This window comes from Monodon monoceros, unplaced genomic scaffold (genome assembly GCF_005190385.1).
Source record: "Monodon monoceros isolate NGI ecotype Baffin Bay Population unplaced genomic scaffold, NGI_Narwhal_1 Super_Scaffold_18, whole genome shotgun sequence".
Lineage (NCBI taxonomy): Eukaryota > Metazoa > Chordata > Mammalia > Artiodactyla > Monodontidae > Monodon > Monodon monoceros.
In genome coordinates this window covers 113,738,556-113,758,987 of record NW_021703774.1, presented here as the reverse complement: position 1 = coordinate 113,758,987, position 20,432 = coordinate 113,738,556, and the positions used below count along the sequence as shown (strand labels likewise).

The window sequence follows — 20,432 nt, the reverse complement described above, 5'->3', positions numbered from 1 at the left end:
ACTCAGAAGTCTCATTTTAACTAACTCAAAGCCTTTCCGTGACCTTTAACAATACTTTATCTACCTCAGTAAGCACCTAGCTCTTGCTGTTGTTGTTAGACGGGCTGTAGGTTACAGCAAAATTGAGCACAAAGTAGAGTTCTCATATTCCCCGTGTCCCAAAACACACTCAACCTCTCCCACTATCAACATCCCACACGGAGTTCCCCGGTGGCCTAATGGTTAGGATTCCGAGCTCTCAATGCAGGGGGCCTGGGTTCAATCTGTGGTCGGGGAACAGAGATCCTGTAAGCCGCAAGGTGTGGCCAAAAAAAAACCCCCCAGAACAAAAATATCCCACGCAGGAGTAGCACATTCGTTATAACTGATGAACCTACATCAACACATCATTACCACTCAAAGTCCATAGTTTACATTAGGGTTCGCTCTTGGCGTTGCACGTTCTATGGGTTTTGACAAATGTATAGCGACAGGTATCCACCATTATATCATCACACAGAATAGTTTCACTACCATAAAAATCCTGTGTTCCACCTACTCATTCCTCTCTCCCCCCAGCTCTCGACCTTTTCTACTGTCTCCACAGTTTTGCCATTTTCCATTACATCATATTGTATGCAGCCTTTTAAGATTGGCTTCTTTCATTTAGTAATATGCATTTAAGTTTCCTCCAAGTCTTTTCATGGCTTGAGAGCTCATTTCTTTTGAGCACGAAATAATATCCCATTGTTTGGATGTACCACAGTTTATTTATCCACTCACCTAAGGACATCTCGGTTGCTTCCAAGTTTTGGCAATCATGAATAAAGCGCCTATAAACGTGTGTGCAGGATTTTGTGTGGACATACGTGTTCTACTCCTTTGGGTAAGTACCAGAGCACAGGCTGCCGGATCATATGCTAAGCGTGTTTAATTTGTAAGAAGCCGCCAAACTCTTTCCCCAAGTGACTGTACCCTTCCGCATTCCCATCAGCGAAGAATGAGAGTTCCTGTTGCTTCACATCCTCACCAGTATTTGATGACGTGTTTTAGATTTTGCCCATTCTAATAGGTCTGTAGTCGTGTCTTGTTTTTTTAATTAGGCACCTAGTTTTTAAACGACTACTCTTTTCTCTGTGATTTTGGAGTCCTGTGTTTTAAAATTCTGCACAGCAACTTATAAGCAGGTAATCTTTTTTATTACTAAAAGTGGCCTTATTTAAAAACATTTCTTAAGACTAACTTTCTCTTTCTTTCCTTTTTAACACAGATAAATGCAGAGGGGACGCCAGAGGAAGTTTTTCTTCAACTCTGCACAGCTATTGACTCTATTTTCTGAAGGCAAAAATGCATGTATGTTAAGGAGAGTGGAGACAGAGAAAAATATTAGAAGTTCATCCCTAACACTGTGTTTCCATTTAAACCTTTTGTATGCCCCCCGCTCCCAAATCCTGACATTGCTGTTTGCCTCCCAGCTTGACCTGAGAGGTGTCTGGAAATCATGCATGGTGTATTTGGTGTTATCCAACCTTTTCCTCCTAAGTCAGACAGCTGTCTGCACTCACAGCAGCACACTTTTCTATCACCTCTGAGCTAAATTAGTACATGGACAGCAGTGCGGTGCCCATCTGTGTCAGTTGTGCCTTCAGGACTTACTAGGGTCTGATCATTCAGTTCTACTCTCTGCCGATAGGGAGGAGTTAGCATCCCTGACGCCCCGTCACATCTTCCCTCCTCTTCTGAAGATCTATCTCTTGTTACCTGATTAAGGCCCTTAAGATGGGGGGCAGGCCTGGGCCTCTTCCTCTGGACGTTTCCTCAAGTCTCATCCAGCTCAGAGCTGAAGAGATTGGGTTGACGAGACAACACAAATTGTTCATAAGAAGTTTGATCAAATTTGAAAAAATGTGATAAGAGCTTTTTTGTATGTGAAATTGTATAGCTTTTCCAAGATAGCAAAATCTAGACTAGCCACCGGTAACATTTCTCTATTCATTTCTATGATACTGGCTACTTGGAATAGTGTCGTATTGGCTAAGTGAACAAATTGGATAAATTATCTAATAACCTAGTCTCTTCTATACCTGGTGGTGCATTTGGGGAATTATACGTTAAAACGAATGACCAAACAGAATTTAAAAGCATGCGGTGGTTTGTTATCACATTCACTGGACTAATGTCAACCTATGGCTTTGGTTTTAAATGATTATCTATTTAGTTACCAAGCAAGTAAGAAATATAGTAACAAAACTGACGTGGGTGGAAAGGGCATGTCGGTACACCATGTTTAACAGATACCAATGCTGTATTTGTTCCATGCAGGCCTTTTCCAGGGGTTTGCAAACCTTTTATCCGTATGTAAAATTGTGTTTCCTCAAATCAAACTGGTGAAGTTTGGTTTCTCTTTTGTGCTATCAGTTGCCAAATAAGAGTTTCTTATATATTCTACTGGAATAACTGCATCTTCCATTCAGTCACTAGAAAAGACCATAGTTTCCGTTTGCATGATTTTTTTTTTCTTCAATGGTTGTGCAGATAAGGATCCATTTCTGGGACAGAACTGTATTTTTAAAATCCTTTTTTTTTTCTTGAAATGGATATGTATAAATAAAGTAAATGGAACACAGGATAACGTTTTACTATTTATTTGTAACTCACATCATTCTGGAAAGCATTTGAAGCCTTATTCCAAACAGAATTAGAAGCAAACACAGTAAGAGTTGAGATTTATGATATGCTCATATGGTTTTAATTTTGGCCATAGGCCAGTTTTGAGCTATTACAGAAAGAACTTCCAGTGTAATTCATGATACATGGTATTTCCTTTTACTCTAGCAGTCATTCTTAAACAGAAATGTCAGTGTTTGCTAATGGAGAAATTAAATTTCTTTGGTTACAATTACGCCTCTATTAACAAAAAGGGGCATGTTCCTACAACTCACACGGTTGTCAAATACTTCATTACTACCCCGAGTTGTAACACTCTCTACAGGGGAGGACAAGGAGTATTTGAGCAAATTAGAAAAAGAGAGTTACAGGATGAAAATTATCAGTTGTGCCAGAAAACACAAAGTGACTCTTCGTAGGAATTAACATTCTTTAAACACATACCACATATTGGTCAACAGCCCATGCCCACCACAGCTTTGATAGACAGCAGGGCAGCAGACAAGCCCAGCCATGGCTTTTATGGCTGCAGTTGGCCACCCTCTTGAAAAAGGTCAGCAGGGGTAAATGGCTTTGCCCGGAAGAAGAGTATGTAGAGGTGCAAAGCAAGTCTTCTACAGAACTGTTAAAACAGGTCGACTGACTTGAATGGCTTGATATGACATCACTGAAGTCACTAAAGCAGGAAAGGACCTTAGAGGTCTCTGCCCCTCGAAGAAGACCTTGTCTGTATGTAGAAGACATCAGAACACAGTCCAAACTCCTTTACAATGATCTACATTCAAGGCCTCACCTGATCTGGCCCTCTGCCCTCTCTCACCTCAACAACTACCACTCTCCTCTTACTCATTTGGTTCAAGCTACACTGGCCCTCTTAACGTTGCCTGAACAAGCTCAGCTCTCTACTGGATCAGGGCCCTTGCCCTTGCTATCCTTCTGCCTCTTTCTCCAGATTATCCACAAGGCTAACTCCCTCACTCCATTTAGGTCTCTGTTCAAATTTACCCTTGTTGTTGAGGTGTTCTTTGATTATTCCCTCTAAATGGCAGGCTGGTCCTGATTCGTCCATCATCTTTTTTTCAAGCATTATTTTTCTTCACAGCATTTATGTCTGCGTAAAATTACATAGTGTTTTTTATTTACTTGTTTACCGCAGGTCTTCGGCATTAGAATATAAGCTTCAGAAGGGCAAGGCTCTGTACCCTCGGTCCCACACATAGCAGTCATTATGGAGAACTAACATTTAAATCCTCTGAACCTTAGTTTTCTCATCTGTACCATGGAGGTCACAATAGTAAGCAACCTCATAGAGGTGTTGTGCTGATTAAACAGGTTAATAATACACGTAAATCATTTACTAGTTCCTAGTGCTCAATAAGAGGCAGCTCTTTGTCAACGTTTGTTGAGGGTCTCACTTCCACAACTGAGACTAGGACCCAGAATTTCCATGCTAGTTAACATTATATCACTCTAAAAACATGGCAGAAAACGGGGTCCCAGAGAGAACCAAAATCTCAGCCACCCAGGTTTGAACCACATCCTCCAGATAAAATAGGATGTAATGATCCTTTATTCCTCCCAGAGCCCTGTAAAGGAGATCTCCTGAGGCAAACCCTCTAAGGGTCCCACAGATGCACTCACAGACACACTCAGACACAGGTGGTTTCTCTAACTTCCTAGAGAAAAATGTAACCAAAACATTGGTCCTACTACCAATAAATATTTATTGAGAATCTACTAAGAGCCAGGCCCTAGGGATAAATATAGACACGGATGGTCTCTGTTCTCATGGAGCTAAATGTGACACCATGTTCAAAAATCCATTTAATCAGCTACTTGAACTGTAGGGGAAAAGGTTTTTGTTTTTTGTTTTTTTTTTTCTGGGATCATATAAACAGAAGCCCATTTTTCTTCAAGATGTGAAATAAAAACAAACCTTTAGAACCTAAATAGGACATAATCTTGTGTAAAAATCTACTTGTTATCTGGAGGCTTTCAATCTACCCAGTGTACCTAGAATAATGCCCTTCAAACTCTGTTATCCACAGTAAGAAGTATAGTTTATATAGCATGCCACTCTTATGTTTATAACTAACATAGAAATTTGCAAAGTATTTATCCTTAATACATGTCATATATTATTTTTTTAATTTCATTAAAAAAAATGTTCCTCATACCTCAGTAAATTGTTGTGTTCTGCAATTTAATTTAAACAAAAGAGAAGAGGAGAGAAAAATGGACACAGCACACTATTAGGTTAAGTGAGAGGCACCAAACATGAATGGAAACAAATCGTACCTGAGGCAGAAGACCCAAGTCTTCAGTCCCAGCTTTGCCTAAAGCCTCATGACCACATGTCTGCTGTCAAATTAGAATATGTAAATTATGTGTTTTCCTAATTCATCATGGGGCAGACGATTTCACAGATCAATGGGTTTCCCCATCCACAGATATGCTGCTCTATTCTGAGCTATAAACCTGGACGGGTGCTCACGTCTGTACTCTAGGGTGCATACCGCACCAGAAGAAGAGACAGAAAAGTAACTCCTGCACACCTCCACCTCCACCATCTCTGAGACCCCTGACACAAAGGGAACATTCTTGCTCAGACACTGACTCTGAAGCAATCTGTCTGGGCTAAAATCTAAGCATCACCACTTTACTAACTATATGACCTTGGGCAAGTTACTTAACCTCTCTGGCTAGATTTCCTCATATGAAAACAGGATAAAAATGAACCTGCCTCATAAGGTTGTAAGATTAAATTCGTTACCGTATGCTTGCTTGGCACATAACAAGCACTCTATCAGTGTTTGCTATTATTCTTAGCACACATCACACACCAACCAAAATCCCCTCTGCCTAAAAACATTAAAGCAGTGCTTTTAGGTGTCATTAAAAGTTCCTTCAGTTCTTAGCAAATAACTTGAGCAGAATATTTCAGGAAATACAACTGACCTACTGAATACTACTAAATAAGTGATGCTTTAATAAGTAGGTCTATGTTGTCTTTTACAACCAATGCTTCTATGTAGGAGATGGAAGGCCTACTTGCAAATGAGAGCCCTGTGCATTCCCGCAGTCCTCACATTAAAACAACAACAAAACACATTACCACTACTACTACCCTTTTAAAGCCATGAGGACTATTTGCTTGGAGCTGAAAAATGCAAAATAAACACATCTTTTGCTCAAGCAGAAAATTTTGTTACTGAAAATTCTCAAAATCTTTGTCCTTAAAAAATACATTTAAGTGGATTTATTTTGTCTATTCTGCTTATATAAATATCAATTGTATCACTCTTTCAAAGCATACTTCATACTTTATGGGATTTCTGAATGGCTCTGAATGGTTCTCCAAAACTGACTGGTATTACTTCTATGCAAACACAGAAGTTACCATCAAGTGCTACTTCAACTTTACTACAAGTTGAAGGTAGATCTCTGGCATATTCAATTGAAGTATAATAGCCAAATGCCCAGAATGTTAATGATTCTCCTCTTCTTGCCCCAACTAATAATTCCAGAGCAAAAACTCTAATTCAAGTCCATTTCCTTTTCTTCTGATGTGATATATTTTATCAAAATCATCAATATTCTTTAATCAATACATTTAAATTCTCATATTTCTATAGTTAAAACTGTATTACTTTTCTCAATTGAAAGAATTCAGGGTATTATTTCAGTACCCTGCAATGTATTGAAGAGGACTGGTAAATAATGTCCCCTTGATTTAAAATTGGAAAAAACAGGAGACTCTAAAAATTGCGTCAGTATACTTAATCAATCTTAGAATATTTATATTTTCTTTTCCAGTAGTCAATAATAATTTCCAGGGAATACAGTGATTTTCAAAAACCACTTATTTAACACATGGGGGGCTTATTTCATCAGAAAGAATGATAGTTAGGTTAAAAGTTTTCAACCTAATTTTAGTTTTCACATCTGGACATTAATAATTGTCCTTTTCTTTAACCATGGTACATATTCTCTTTTGTTAACCTAGTTTAGTGTTTCAGCACACACAGTGAGTGAAAACATTACCATCTTTTACAGAGCTTCTCAAGTTTACCTTCTTTTCCATCATATAGTCCTTACCCTTTTTTAACGGACAGATAGGTAAAGGAAAAAAAAAAAAACCTTAAAAAAATTGTTTTGGTTTTAATACTAGTAAAAATAAAATCCAAAATCTAACCGAAGGAAGTCACAACAAGCATTCTATAATATAAACAGACAGTATCCACATAGTTTATTTCTCACAGTTCTTCTGACAAATGAACATTATTCAAGAACATACTGTATACACAGATAAGAAGAAACATACAAAATGTTTTAAATGATGCACAACAAAATCCAGCAGTATAAAAGAATGCATGTGAACTCTTGCTCACTGCACAGACTAAATTTAATCACTTGTTTAAATAGTAATAAAAATACAATCTTTTATGGATCTTGTGCAGACTACAAAAGAGGGAAATTATTACCATATATATGATTTTTCTATTAGGCAGTTTTCTTCTATGAGTTGCACTGACAACTCCAAATACAGAGGCAGAAGGCTGTGTATTTTAAAGGAATTAATGTTGTGAATTAGAGACTTTACACGGTTACTACCACTGGCACTTTTCACCATAGTTTGTACACATCACATGATCATCTTATATAACATTACATTTAAAAAATATATCTGAGTGACAATTTTATAACATTCACACACCATGAGTTGGTTAAGGAAGCAATGCCACAGTTGCCTCCTGTAGTGCTTCACTGTTGGTAATAAGGACAGTTCATTGTGGTTAAAAGAAATTAGACATCAACATGGTTAAGCAGCTCCAATTTACTAAAGGCCATCAGCGGCCATCACTGGGACAGTGAGTTCTTTTAAAGTGTATATATCCTAGAAGCAAACACCATCATTGGTTAAAACTTTGTCTAAGGAAGTCAGTTTCTGTGCTGGAAACTATTTTCACAAAACTGAAAGCTACTAAACTGTTTTAATATAAATACTTTGTCTTCTCATTAGCATATTTATGACCAAGTTCTTTGAAACCTTTGGAATTTACTCTCTCTTTAATATGTGCTCTCATTTCCATCTCACCCATTTAAGATCACCACCTTAAAAGGCTTTAAGGTGGTGGTGCGAATTTCACCAGGGAAACCCTTTTGCTCACCAGGAATGTTCAGCTGCTGAACAGTGATCTAGAGCCACAACGGTGCAGAGCTGTTGACGAGAACACTCAGGAAGCTGTCATGCTGTGAGTGTCATTTCAGGGAAAGTAGAGAATCTTTCCAAACTGTGCACATAATTCACAATGATACCATTGCTATGTGTTGAAGAGGACTAGTATATGATGTTCTCTTCCATGTCATCTGTTTGCTGGAAAGTAGTTTGGGTCAAGGTAATTATAACTGGTGCCCTGGGACACACAGTAGTCTCTGTCTAAGAATGTCTCTGACCTATAAACAGGTTCTAGTTGGTGATCTTCCTTGTGAATATCTGTTTCATGAAGGCTGAAAAGAAAACACACACACACACACACACACACACACACACACACACACAAACACATCATTACATGGCATTGGATGCATTTTGGTCTAGATATTATCAAACTTCCTCACAGCTCTACCTGTTTAAATCCATTAATCTCTCAAAATCTCTAATGGAAAGTTACTTGAGATATGGTGTCATTAAGGAAAATTTCTTAATTGTCTAGAACAAAAAAGTTCAACCCATTAAATGTGGTGATTTTCTAAGCAGTTTAGAAATCAAACTCACTAGTGTCTGAGAAGCTCTTGTCAAAATTTAAGACTTACAATGATAGATAACACTTACCAGTCTGAACAAGAATCACAGAAATCCAAAGACATTTCTGGAGGACAATCCTGGCAGTGCCACCGAACACCCTGGATAGGTTCTATGCCACAGTTATCACACTATTAAAGATTCAGAGAGAAAAAGTATTAAACTATATTGTTCTCAAGCTTTCTTTTTTCCTGCTGGGCAACACATAATGTGCAAATAGACATTCTCTCCTCTCTCCCCATGCACAAGATAGTGGGATAACACAAAAAATGGTTATAAGTTAGGCACAATTTCTAGCAAGCTAGCTGAAACTCTATCCATTCAAGATTGAGCTACAATACAGATGGGTGAGAGGAACATCATAATATGCTTTAATTTATTTTTAAAAATCTTCAGTAAATCATCTGCAAACTTGGGCGTTTGATTATTAGTAGCTACTGACTTGAAAGGTACCTCAGACCAGTGTACAATGACTGGGCTTTAGAACCACTGACTTAATACCATTGTTAAAACTATCCAAATATGTTACAGAACTATTTAAAACAGGATACCACAGCTAACATAAACCCAACTGAACACAAAATCCTCTCCGAACTTTCACCTTACTGAGTTACTTTCCAAAGCCTTGAAGGCTCCTAATAACCAACGCCCACCATGAAGAAAAGGCAAATTTAGCTCTTTCTCAGTGTTGTGGCAGTGTGGTAGCCCTCGGTGTGTTCTGCGCAATCTTGGAAATCAAAGTAAATCTCATTTCTAGTTTCTTTGATCATCAGGCCAACTAGAGTGGCTGACAGACTGGCAAACGAGCCACAGCTGGGTCTTACAACAAAATTATGAGAAGTGGAGAGAGTTTCTTCTTGGAAAGACACAGCTGTCAATTAGGAAAATCTCTAAATGGAGAAGCAGGACCACTGAAAGATCTAGAAAAGAAAATCATTTAATATATTCTGGCTAATAGCCACTCCAGAGGACCAGAGGTATAAGAATTTTGTTTTAAATTTATTAAGTCACAGCACACATCAGTATTTTTATGTATACCACTACCAGCAAATCTGTAGTTCATGGTCTCAATTTTACTTCCTCCAATCCCACCAAGTATAGCCAGTTCTAACATCTAAGGTGTTCTCAAACCTGTCAATCTCTCTATTTCTACAGCCACCAGTCAAGTTCAGGACATTCTCATCTTTTGTCTAAATTAATGAAGAGAATCTCCAACTAGTCTCCCTGCCCTCAGCCTTGCTTTCTTCCTATCCATTCTCCATACTAATGCCAGAATGATCTTTTTTCCCCTTCACTTAATTTTTTTTCAATTACATAAAAAGTATACATGAACAAATTATTATTTAAAGAATTTAACAAGACTGTAGTCAGAATTAAGAGTTATCCACTCTAAACCCACTGCCTTCCTAAGGGTTGTATTGTTTAAGAAAATAGAATTATCTTTCCAAAATGCAAATTTCATGTTACTCTGCTTAAAATCCTTCAAAGTTTCTCCAACATTTTAGAAGAGTTTAAACTCCTTAGCAAAATTTCCAAGGCAACTAAATAGCCTCTCACTGCTCTCCAGTATGCACACTAGTCACACTCAACTAATTCACTCATTTAACTTCTCTAAATCACTTATGAGATGAAAACAGAATAGGGAAGGATGTGAGTCCATCTTGTTTACTGCTAAATCCCTAGCACTTAGCAAAGTGCCTGGAACATAAATGGATATCTCAAAATTTTGTGGCATGAATAAATGTATTTCTACTAGCCCCTCAAAAAACAGCAGAGATAACTGAATCTGAAAGGGGAAAAGAAATTTCTGATCCATGAACAACAGCAACAACAAAAGAAATAGCTCTATGGATGAATAGACAAAGAAAATGTGTTCTCTCTCTATATATATATACACACACACACACAATGGAATATTATTCAGCCATAAAACAGAAAGAAATCCTGCCATTTGTGACAACATGGATGAAACCTAAGGGCATTACGCTAAGTGAAATATATCAGACACAGAAAGACAAATACTATATGATCTCGCTTAAATGTAGAATCCAAAACAGTTAAATTCACAGAAGCAAAGAATTAGAATGGAGGTTGCTGAGGGTTGCCAGGGGCTGGGTGGGGTGGGGGGAGGTAGTGGTGGGCGTGGTGTCATTGGTCAAAGGGTACAAACTTTCAGTTATAAGATGAATAAGTTCTGGAGGTCTAATGTACAACACGGTAATTATAGTTAATAATACTGCATTGCATACTTGAAATTTGCTGAGAGAGCAGATGTTAAGTGTTCTTATCTCAAAAAAAAAAGATAACTATGCGAGGTGAATTTTTTTTATATCTTAAATTTTTTGTACACAAATATGTACAGTTTTTGTCAGTTATATCTCAGTAAATTTGGGGTGGGGAAATAGCTAGAAAAACCTCTCATCTCATGTATTACCTCAAAGTATACCTGTATATTTTTCTTCTCTATCTCTACTGAATCATAAATCTCTTGACACCAGTAACTGTGGCACACTACTTTGTATAAATGAACAGGACAAGAGCTAAACTTACTTTTATCTGTGTGCTTGAAAGTCGTGGAGCTTAAAGCTCCGAAAACCACCTTAAATATATCCTATCACCCTTTCAAATTAAATGAATAGAAGAATTAAACAGAATTTACCTTGAAGCCCACATGTTGCACAAATCCACTTTCAGCTTGCATTTGCTGAAGTTTCTGTTTTTTTAACTTTTTAAACTGTAATAGTTCCTTATATTCAGGTAAATTCCTATACATAATAGGAATACTTTCTTCATCCTATTGAAAAAAACAAAACACAAAACTGTTAGTTTCATAATTAAAATGAACTAGTATAAGAAATACTGATAAAGAGTATTTTTCTACTGACAAGATATTTTCCACATTTAAGAGACCCTTGGGCTTCCCTGGTGGCGCAGTGGTTGAGAGTCCGCCTGCCGATGCAGGGGACACGGGTTCGTGCCCCGGTCCGGGAAGATCCCACATGCCGCAGAGCGGCTGGGCCCGTGAGCCAATGGCCGCTGAGCCTGCGCGTCCGGAGCCTGTGCTCCGCAACGGGAGAGGCCAAAGAGACCCTCAACCTTTTAGGGCTCACAGAAAATCAGCGCTGCTATCAGCAATATTTTAGACTAATACTTCTGGAGGGCTTCTTTTTTTTTTTTCTTTTTTTTTTGCGGTACTGTTGTGGCTTCTCCCTTTGCGGAGCACAGGCTCCAGACGCACAGGCTCAGGGGCCATGGCTCACGGGCCCAGCCGCTCCACGGCACGTGGGATCTTCCCGAACCGGGGCACGAACCCGTGTCCCCTGCATTGGCAGGCGGACTCTCAACCACTGCGCCACCAGGGAAGCCCTGGAGGGATTCTTAATGCAATAGTAATATTGAACTGTAGTAGGCATCTTCATAACGCAAGTACCAGGGGAACAAGGCATGACTCCCACCTCTGTCATACACTAACGCAGCTTCAACCCCATCCCAACAAGTTCATGGCGACTTGGAAGACTCCTTGTAATATACTTTTTCCTGATCTGCAGGAAGCTCCTCTTCTCCAATCTAACAGATTTTTAAGCTTCCTCAGGTAAATATGACATTTTCTTAACAACAAGCAAACTAATCTCTTCTGTTTTCTGCTCAGTACTCCCAATGATCAATACAGTACATTCCTCTTACTCAAATGGATGAACTTATGTTACAAAGATTATTATTTACAATAAAGAAATGAACAGTAAAAGCTATATGAATTTGAAGTTGACAGATGAATCACTAACTGCTTCCTATTTTCCCAATTTATTTGTGCTCTGCCACCCAGGATCCATTTCTTCCCTTTGCTACCTCATGACTGATCCCATGGTCACTGATTTCCACAACCCTCATATAAGCATCCCCAATTCATTAATCCCATGTTCCATCAATTCTCAATCCTGGACCAGACAACCCCTGCACCTCCCGTTTCTCCTGCTCTCCATGTTACGTATTCTTAGCTACTATATTTATATTATATCAAGGAAACTGATGTTTATAGAAATTATAACATATGCCCAAGCTTACATGGTTAATTAGTTAAAGAGTCAAGTGATTTGAACCCAGATTTGTCCATATAACTAACCCCTTACACACCCAGCAGCCCAAGGCCTAAACCTAAGTGTTATCCTTAATTTTATACTTCATATCTAATAAAACATAATTCTGTCACTATTTAATACTACCTAAAATCTCTCTCAAATCAGTCCTCTATAGTAACCACTCCCTCCTCTGTCTCACTATTGCTAAAAATGGCTTCCTCACTATCTACAGTGTCAAGCCCAAAGGCCTCAGCTGGATAATGATTCTTTACAATCTCACACTTCACCTACCTTATCGCCCACTATCTTTCATCCATTTCAAATTCTTGTCAACTAAAGATGTTAAATTATAGCTACTGCCTTCCTATGTTACCCCTGAGAAAGACAACATAAATAATGTAATAAATACGTAATACCAATAAATATGATGTAACCCAAATAATTAAATAATGTAGTAAGAAATTTTATAATAAAATTATTAAATTTAGATATTTTAGGCAAATACAAAGAATACAAACTCTGCTAAATTTTTTAATTTGCATTTTAAGTCTAAGGGTATTATTAAATTTGGTCAACAAGATTAAGTTAGATATATGTATACATATAGCTGATTCACTCTGTTATACAGCAGAAATGAACACATTGTTAAGCAATTATACTCCAATAAAGATGTTAAAAAAAAAAGTTAAATCACCTCACACCCACTAAGATGGCTACTATCAAAATTTTAAAATAGTAATAATAATAATAAGTGTTGGCAAGGATGTAGAGAAATTGAAACTTTTGTACACTGTTGATGAGAATATAAAATGTTCTAGCCATTACTGAAAATAGTACTGTGGTTCCTCAAAAAATGAAACAGAATTACCATATGATCCAGCAATTCCACTTCTGGGTATATACCCAAAATAATTTGAGAGCAGAGACTCTAACAGATATTTGTACACCCGTGTTCACAGCAGCATTAGTCACAACAGCCAAAAGGTGGAAGCAACCCAAGTGTCCACTGACAGAAGAATGGATAAATAAAATGTGGTATGCACACTCAATGGAATATTATTTGGCCGTAAAAGTGGAAATTGTGACACGTTACATGATGAATGAACCTTGATGACATTATGCTAAGTGATATAAGCCAGTCACAAAAGGACAAAAACTGTATGATTCTACCTATATGAGGTACCCAGAGTAGTCAAACTCAAAGAGACGGAAAGTAGAATGGTAGTTGCCAGGAGCTAGAAGGAGGAGGGAATAGCGAGATGATGTTTACTGGATGCAGAGTTTCAGTTTTGCAAGACATAAAGAGTTCTGGAGATTCGCTGCACAATAACGTAAATGTACTTTAACACCACTGAACTGTACACTCAAGATTGGCTGAGATGGTCAATTTTCTGTTATGGGTATTCAGCACAATTAAAAATTAAAATTCCATACTATTCAGCCATCAAAAAAAAAAAGATAAAATCTTGCCAGCTGTGGCAACAAGGATGGACTTTGAGGAAACTGATGCAAAGTGAAATAAGTCAGAGGAGAAAGACAAGTACCGAGATTTCACTCTTATGTTGAATATTAAAAAAACATAAAATAAACAAACAAACAAATTAAAACAAAAACACACACAGGTACAGAGAACAGATTGGTGTTCTTTCCACAGAGGGGAAGAGTGGTAGGGGGAGGGAGAGATGGGTAGGGGGGGTCAAATGTATGGTGATGGATAGAAACTAGAATTTTTGGTGGTGAGCACACTGTAGTGCATATATATTAGTTGAATTACAATGCTGTACACATGAAACATATAATGTTATAAACCAATGTTACTTTAAAATGAACAAAAAAACAAACAAATATTTTTAAAATGCTCACCCATAAACAGATTTCCTAGTTATAATCATTTTAAATTTACTTAAAGGAGAAATACTACGACCAATTTCAAGGGGGTCTAAATGGTATACAGATTGTCTCTCTAGCTACTGCTTTTCTGAAAAGAGAAACTGAAATCTATAAATTTTACACTAGAGGATTCATAAATATACATTTAAATAGCTATTTTAAAGTAATCAGAATGATGTGAACTGGTGCTCATTTAAAAATAAATAAATAAAATCAACCAAACAAAAGCTAAATCAAATTCAACCACCTATACTATACTATATTTTGCCAGTTTTCTCAAAATGTACTTCTTTTAAGCATCCCATCATCACTCCTCACCTAGCTAAGTTTTATTCATCCTTCAATGGCCAACTTGACTATCACTTCCTTGGGTCTTCCACTTAAACTCTCAATCTGAATTAAGTACCTCTAAAATAATTACAATGACACATACTTTTGAAGCATTTTTAAAATTCTGTAATTTATTGATGTGATTACACATTTATCTCCTCCCACAAAACTAAGATTTATGAGAACCCCAAGATCATAGATATTTTATTCATAACTATGGAGCTGACCTCTAGCAGAGCCTGTTACATATTAAGTGTAAATAAACATTTCTCAAATGAGTAATTCTAATAGTCACAAAATACAAAATTACACACAAATGCCATATCTTAAGACACAGCAGAATCTAGCTGTTTTTCAAAAAGACAAGTTTAAAAAGAAAAAAAAAATTTAAGAATACAGTCATTTTACAGTAGTTTCATACCAAAGTATACAATGAGTGTTTGATTAATCTAGAAACAGAACAAAGGAGACTTATTTTTATCTGCTGACTTTTCATTAAAATCTCCTTTTCCAGTTACCATATATAATCAAAGTACTAAGAAAGATATAAGGCAATCTTCATGTCCTTTAAACAAGGAATCAGAATCATGTTACTTATTGAGGAAGAATTTTAGCATAGTAAAATAAAAAATATTAACAGCAATAAAAAGGAATCTCTGAATGTAAAGTAAAATGAAATGAATTAACCTAAAATAGCATCCAGTTGATGACAACACAGAGAGGAATTAGTCCAAGAGGATTTAAAAAGTATAATTTGACTTTATTTCTGTAGTTGGGTATATCCTAAGGCAAAAACAGTGCTACCCGGGGCTTCCCTGGTGGCGCAATGGTTGAGAGTCCACCTGCTGATGCAGGGGACATGGGTTCGTGCCCTGGTCTGCGAAGATTCCACATGCCGCGGAGCGGCTGGGACCGTGAGCCATGGCCGCTGAGCCTGAGCATCTGGAGCCTGTGCTCTGCAAAAACAGTGCTACCCAAAAAACCTGTTTTCAGGATCATATTGTTGATGGTAGTGTTAGTATTATGAAATTCTGAGACTACTGTGGGCAGTGTGAGACAAAGAAAGCATTATGTTGATGTCACTGATAACTGGAATTTTCAGCATGGGAGAAAAATGATACATATTAAAGATCAAAATGGGTTAAGTAAAATTCCCACAGTCCTTAAGTTGAATTTGAAATAAAATGATGAATTTATGATGTCTTTTAATTTTAACAAATATATAACATATTTCTCAGCTCTGTCCACTATATAGGCTTAGATACAATGATCAGTCCAGTAGCAAGTAACATCCTGTATCAGGATAGAGCCTCCAAATACCATTTCTCAATAAAAGAAAGCAGAACTGACTCCAGGTCTGAAGCAGGAAATATACAAGATGAGCCTGGAATTTCCTTGTCCTACCGGACAGTAAGAAAGCTATAAAAGATTACTAGAGTCTTGTCAAAAGAACTCAAAATCCAGCTTGAATAGGTTACAACCAACCAATGGGCCAATTTGTACACTAATAAAGACAATAATATCAATGCACTGAAACACATTAAATATATTTTAAGTCCAACAATTCATAAGAATACAAAAATTTTAAAACCTCATGAGTCAATCTGCAGGATATCAGAGAACAAACTCATTATTTTAAAAACAAGAAAATAAAGGGAAGAATCAAGCAGTTATGCTGCGTTTTCTGTATGTAACTTAGGATAATCAAATAGTTGATGGGGGGGTTACTTTGTGAATATTCTATCAAATAAATGAAGAAAGAATTTTACTATTTTGTAACATCTAATGAGTTAATGGATCTAAGCAACAATGTATGCTATGTCGAACTGATAAAAGTATACATGAGGCAGTCCTGCCCACCCTAACAAACAAAAAAACAAATAAACCTGAATCTGATCAGTTATCTAGACCTATCAATTTATAGGAGATTCAGGGAACAGAGGAACAGATTAAATGACACCAAGGAGATACAAACAACAAAATCCACACTGAGGTAAATTCTACAAGACAAATAACCCAGTTTTTCAACAAAACAAATGTGAGAGGGGAAAACAGAAGAGAGAGAAAAGGGCGGCGGGGGGGAGGCACTACTGCAATTTATGACTGGGGAAATGTGAATTGACTGGATATCTGGATTATATAAAGAAGTACCTTTTAATAAACATGATAATGATATTTTGTAATGTCTGGAACTTGCTCCAAAATAATCCCAGACAGAAAGTTGGGTGGGTAGGAAGTATAGATGAAAATAAGATTGCCACAAACTGATAATTGTTAAAGCTGAATAATGGGTGCACATGGGTTTATTTTTGTATATGCCTGAAAGTTTCTTCATAAAAACATTTTTAAAGCCCATTGTAAAACAAGTTTGACTAGTTAATTAAAAGAAAAGAAAGCAATATTCTCTGAAGAATAGGAATAATTAGGAAATCCTGGTGCTCCCATTCTGTATCCTGATCTGTATAATACATAAAGATAGATAGATAGATAGATAGATAGACAGACATATATATAGTATAAATAGATAACTTACTGATGCCTCCTCCATAGCAGTGTTCATGTGGCTACGAAAACAGGATCGGTCATCATCTTCATCCATATACACTGGTGGTTCATGGGAAGTCATGAAAGTGGAAGGTTTAAAGAGATGCTTATTAAGGGGGTGCTGTCGTCTGCTTGTTGAAGACTAAGTGAGAAAACAAATTTTTAATTGGGATAGTGGACAATCATTAAAAGAATCAAAAATATAAATGCTACTTCCTGCAAATCTGCCTGATCAGAAGGACTGCACCTCTACCCTTCAGCATACTCTTATGTGGTTGCTTTTTCTATTTTATCTGGATTTTTAAAAAGACAACAAGCCTTAAATAAAAACAAACCAAACCAACAAACAGAAATGTAGGCAGAATACCTACGTGGAGTATAATGGACCATATGCTCATTATGTAGCTTATATTTGTATCCCCAACATTTATTACACTCTTGGCATTCACATGCTGAGCTCCTCTTAAGGTCGTCTTACAGATGATCAAGGAGGATGAAGTTAGCCAAAGCCAGATATAAAACTATCAAGTAAAAAGAAAATTTCCCCAACACGATGAATGTCTGAAAATAGTATCTAACACTGATTGACTGCTTACTCTTTGTCAATGTCACTTAGCCCTCAAAACATTCCTGTAAAGTAGTTATTATCACTTCTAATTTAAAGGTGAAAAAACGGAGGCATGAGGAGGTTAACTTTCTTGTTCAAGGTACTGCAGCTAGGCAGTGGTAGAATCAAGATTATAAAATAGGCCTCTGTGGAGCCAAAGGCCTCCCTTTGAACCCCTATGCAGACTTCCTCTCTTCACGAACAGCACCGCCACAAAGAATAATCTCAGCCACATAGAGAACCATCATTTCATTTCAAAATTCAAACTCTAACCATGTCAGGACTTCCCTGGTGGCACAGTGGTTAAGAATCCGCCTGCCAATGCAGGTGACACGGGTTCAAGCCCTGGTCCCGGAAGATTCCACATGCCGCAAAGCAACTAAGCCCGTGCGCCACAACTACTGAGCCTGCTCTCTAGAGCCCGCGAGCCACAACTACTGAGCCTGTGAGCCACAACTACTGAAGCCCATGCGCCTAGAGCCTGTGCTCCGCAAGAAGAGAAGACACAGCAATGAGAAGCCCGTGCACCACAACAAAGAGTAGCCCCCCGCTCACTGCAACTAGAGAAAGCCTGTGCGCAGCAGCAAGACCCAACACAGCCAAAACTAAATTAATTAATTAATTAATTGATTAAATTTATTTAAAACAAAACAAAACAAAAAACCTCTAACCACGTCTATGACTGGGCTAGATCTCTGCAGTCAAAATGTCTGTTAACTTAAAATTCAGTGCACCCAAAGAAGGGAACACATTTAGGTTTCTTTAGTATTCCTTTTGTTATCGTCGTCTAGTCTTAGTGGTGAAAACGTAAGGTGCACAACACATCTAAAGATAACCTAGAAATCACGAAAATTAAAGCTGTTAAGTTAAATGGTGGTTATCAAAGTTCCAACATTCTGAAGTTACAGGATGAACTCTACATATCTAAATAGATAATACTATATTTGGGGAGAAAAAAATCCAAAATATTTAAAACATCTGACAAATTAAAACAAGCTTCCAGAGCTTGGTAAAAAGAATAAGAACAAAATTTTTAAAACATGGAGGTATATAGACAATATTCTTAATGTAAAACAGTTAGCTTCACTAAGGAAGGGTAACAGCATTAGATCGGCTCCTAGCTTCTCGTTAGGTGAACGGTGGCAGTTGCGGGGGAGTGGAAGTACCCAGATGATTTACCAAGGAAATGAAAGAAGGCCAATGATGTGCTTTACTTTTTTTGCAATTAAAGCAAAAAACTGGCCATAATTCTATGCAGTGTTCTGTGTAGGAGAGGGACAGTAGCTTTTTCACTGTACAGAGCGGCAGAGAACAGTGGAAAAGGCTTAGGTGCAGAATCAGAAGATCAACGATTCCCAGACTTACCAGCTATGTGACTAGACAATTCACTCAATGTACTTAGTTTTCTCATCTATAAAAAGGTTGTAGAACAGTACCTAGCCCAGAGCATTCAACAGTAAGAACAAAAGCTATCTATTAATATTATCATGAGTAAAGTGAAGGTGATACTACCTACACTTTTAGAATTACAGTGAGGATTAAATATCTTAATAAATATTTCTAACCTTGGATTTATATAATATATGTATAAAACAGAAATTGATTATATTTATTGAAGAATCAAACACCCTAAAAACTTTAACATCACAAAGGCCTTTTTGACATACATACAATCTAATATCTTTCAAATAGCACTCATTCACATAAACTAACCTACTCCTAAGAAAATAATGAATAATCGTCATTGAAACTCACTGAGTAGCAATAATGGAATCCTACCATATATAAGAAAATGTTTAGAGTGAGTCAAATTTTAAAAATAAAATAACCCTGTTCTGATAAATATATAAACTTTTACACAGGAACTCTGACTTTGATGAATTTAATCTGAGATCTAAGGTTTACTTTTACCTATTTTCTTTTTACCTTTTTGGAGTATATATATAAGTTTGGTGTTCTGCCTGGGACTGGAATGCCAGCTTTAGTTAGTTTTATGAAATACTTCTGCACTCGGCTGGCAACCTAAGGAAACATGACAAGCCTTTTAACGTAATAAATGACAAGACATGCAGTACCAGAATAGTTTTTTAAAATAGTTTTTAAAACATACATGTGTATCTTAATGAATAGCAACAACTTAAAATCTACCATAAATCTAGAAATAATTTTAAATTGCCACCAAAGACACTTATGTTTTAAAATAGAGACAAAAAAACTGTTAAAATAAATTAAATCTGTTTGATTCCAAAGCTAAACACAGTTTCAACTTGTGAACACAAGTGCTTGCAGCATAAAAACATATCTATTAATATCAATGGGAATGTGAAGGAGAAAACTGACAGATATTTTTTTAGAAAGACAATCAGGGAATACTGACTAAGGCACGATCACAAATCTATTAGCACAGTCTAACCAAAAAGCACAAACTGGTGCACTCATTAAACATTCAAGAGGCACCAAGTCCATTACTTTTTTATTTTTAAGTAATGATCCAAAGCAGAATTATCTCAGAGTTGTTTCTAAAATCAACAGA

The 20,432-nt window shown here is 37.0% G+C and overlaps 2 protein-coding genes across 4 annotated transcripts in view; one reads left to right on the top strand and one right to left on the bottom strand.

Annotated features, from left to right (window-relative positions):
• AK5 (adenylate kinase 5) overlaps positions 1–6,360 on the top strand; it is a 241,189-nt gene extending 234,829 nt beyond the window's left edge. For both annotated transcript variants that reach the window (XM_029229922.1, XM_029229921.1), the window contains one exon: positions 1,250–6,360. In XM_029229922.1, coding sequence (XP_029085755.1) covers positions 1,250–1,318 — 69 coding nt within the window. In that variant the 3' untranslated portion in view covers positions 1,319–6,360. The remainder of the gene's footprint in view (positions 1–1,249) is intronic.
• Positions 6,361–6,867: 507 nt separating this feature from the next.
• ZZZ3 (zinc finger ZZ-type containing 3) overlaps positions 6,868–20,432 on the bottom strand; it is a 102,147-nt gene continuing 88,582 nt past the window's right edge. For both annotated transcript variants that reach the window (XM_029227880.1, XM_029227881.1), the window contains 5 exons: positions 19,826–19,921; positions 17,282–17,434; positions 11,112–11,246; positions 8,483–8,583; positions 6,868–8,157 (listed from right to left, as the gene is read on the bottom strand). In XM_029227880.1, the coding sequence (XP_029083713.1) occupies positions 8,013–8,157; positions 8,483–8,583; positions 11,112–11,246; positions 17,282–17,434; positions 19,826–19,921 (630 nt within the window). In that variant the 3' untranslated portion in view covers positions 6,868–8,012. The remainder of the gene's footprint in view (positions 8,158–8,482; positions 8,584–11,111; positions 11,247–17,281; positions 17,435–19,825; positions 19,922–20,432) is intronic.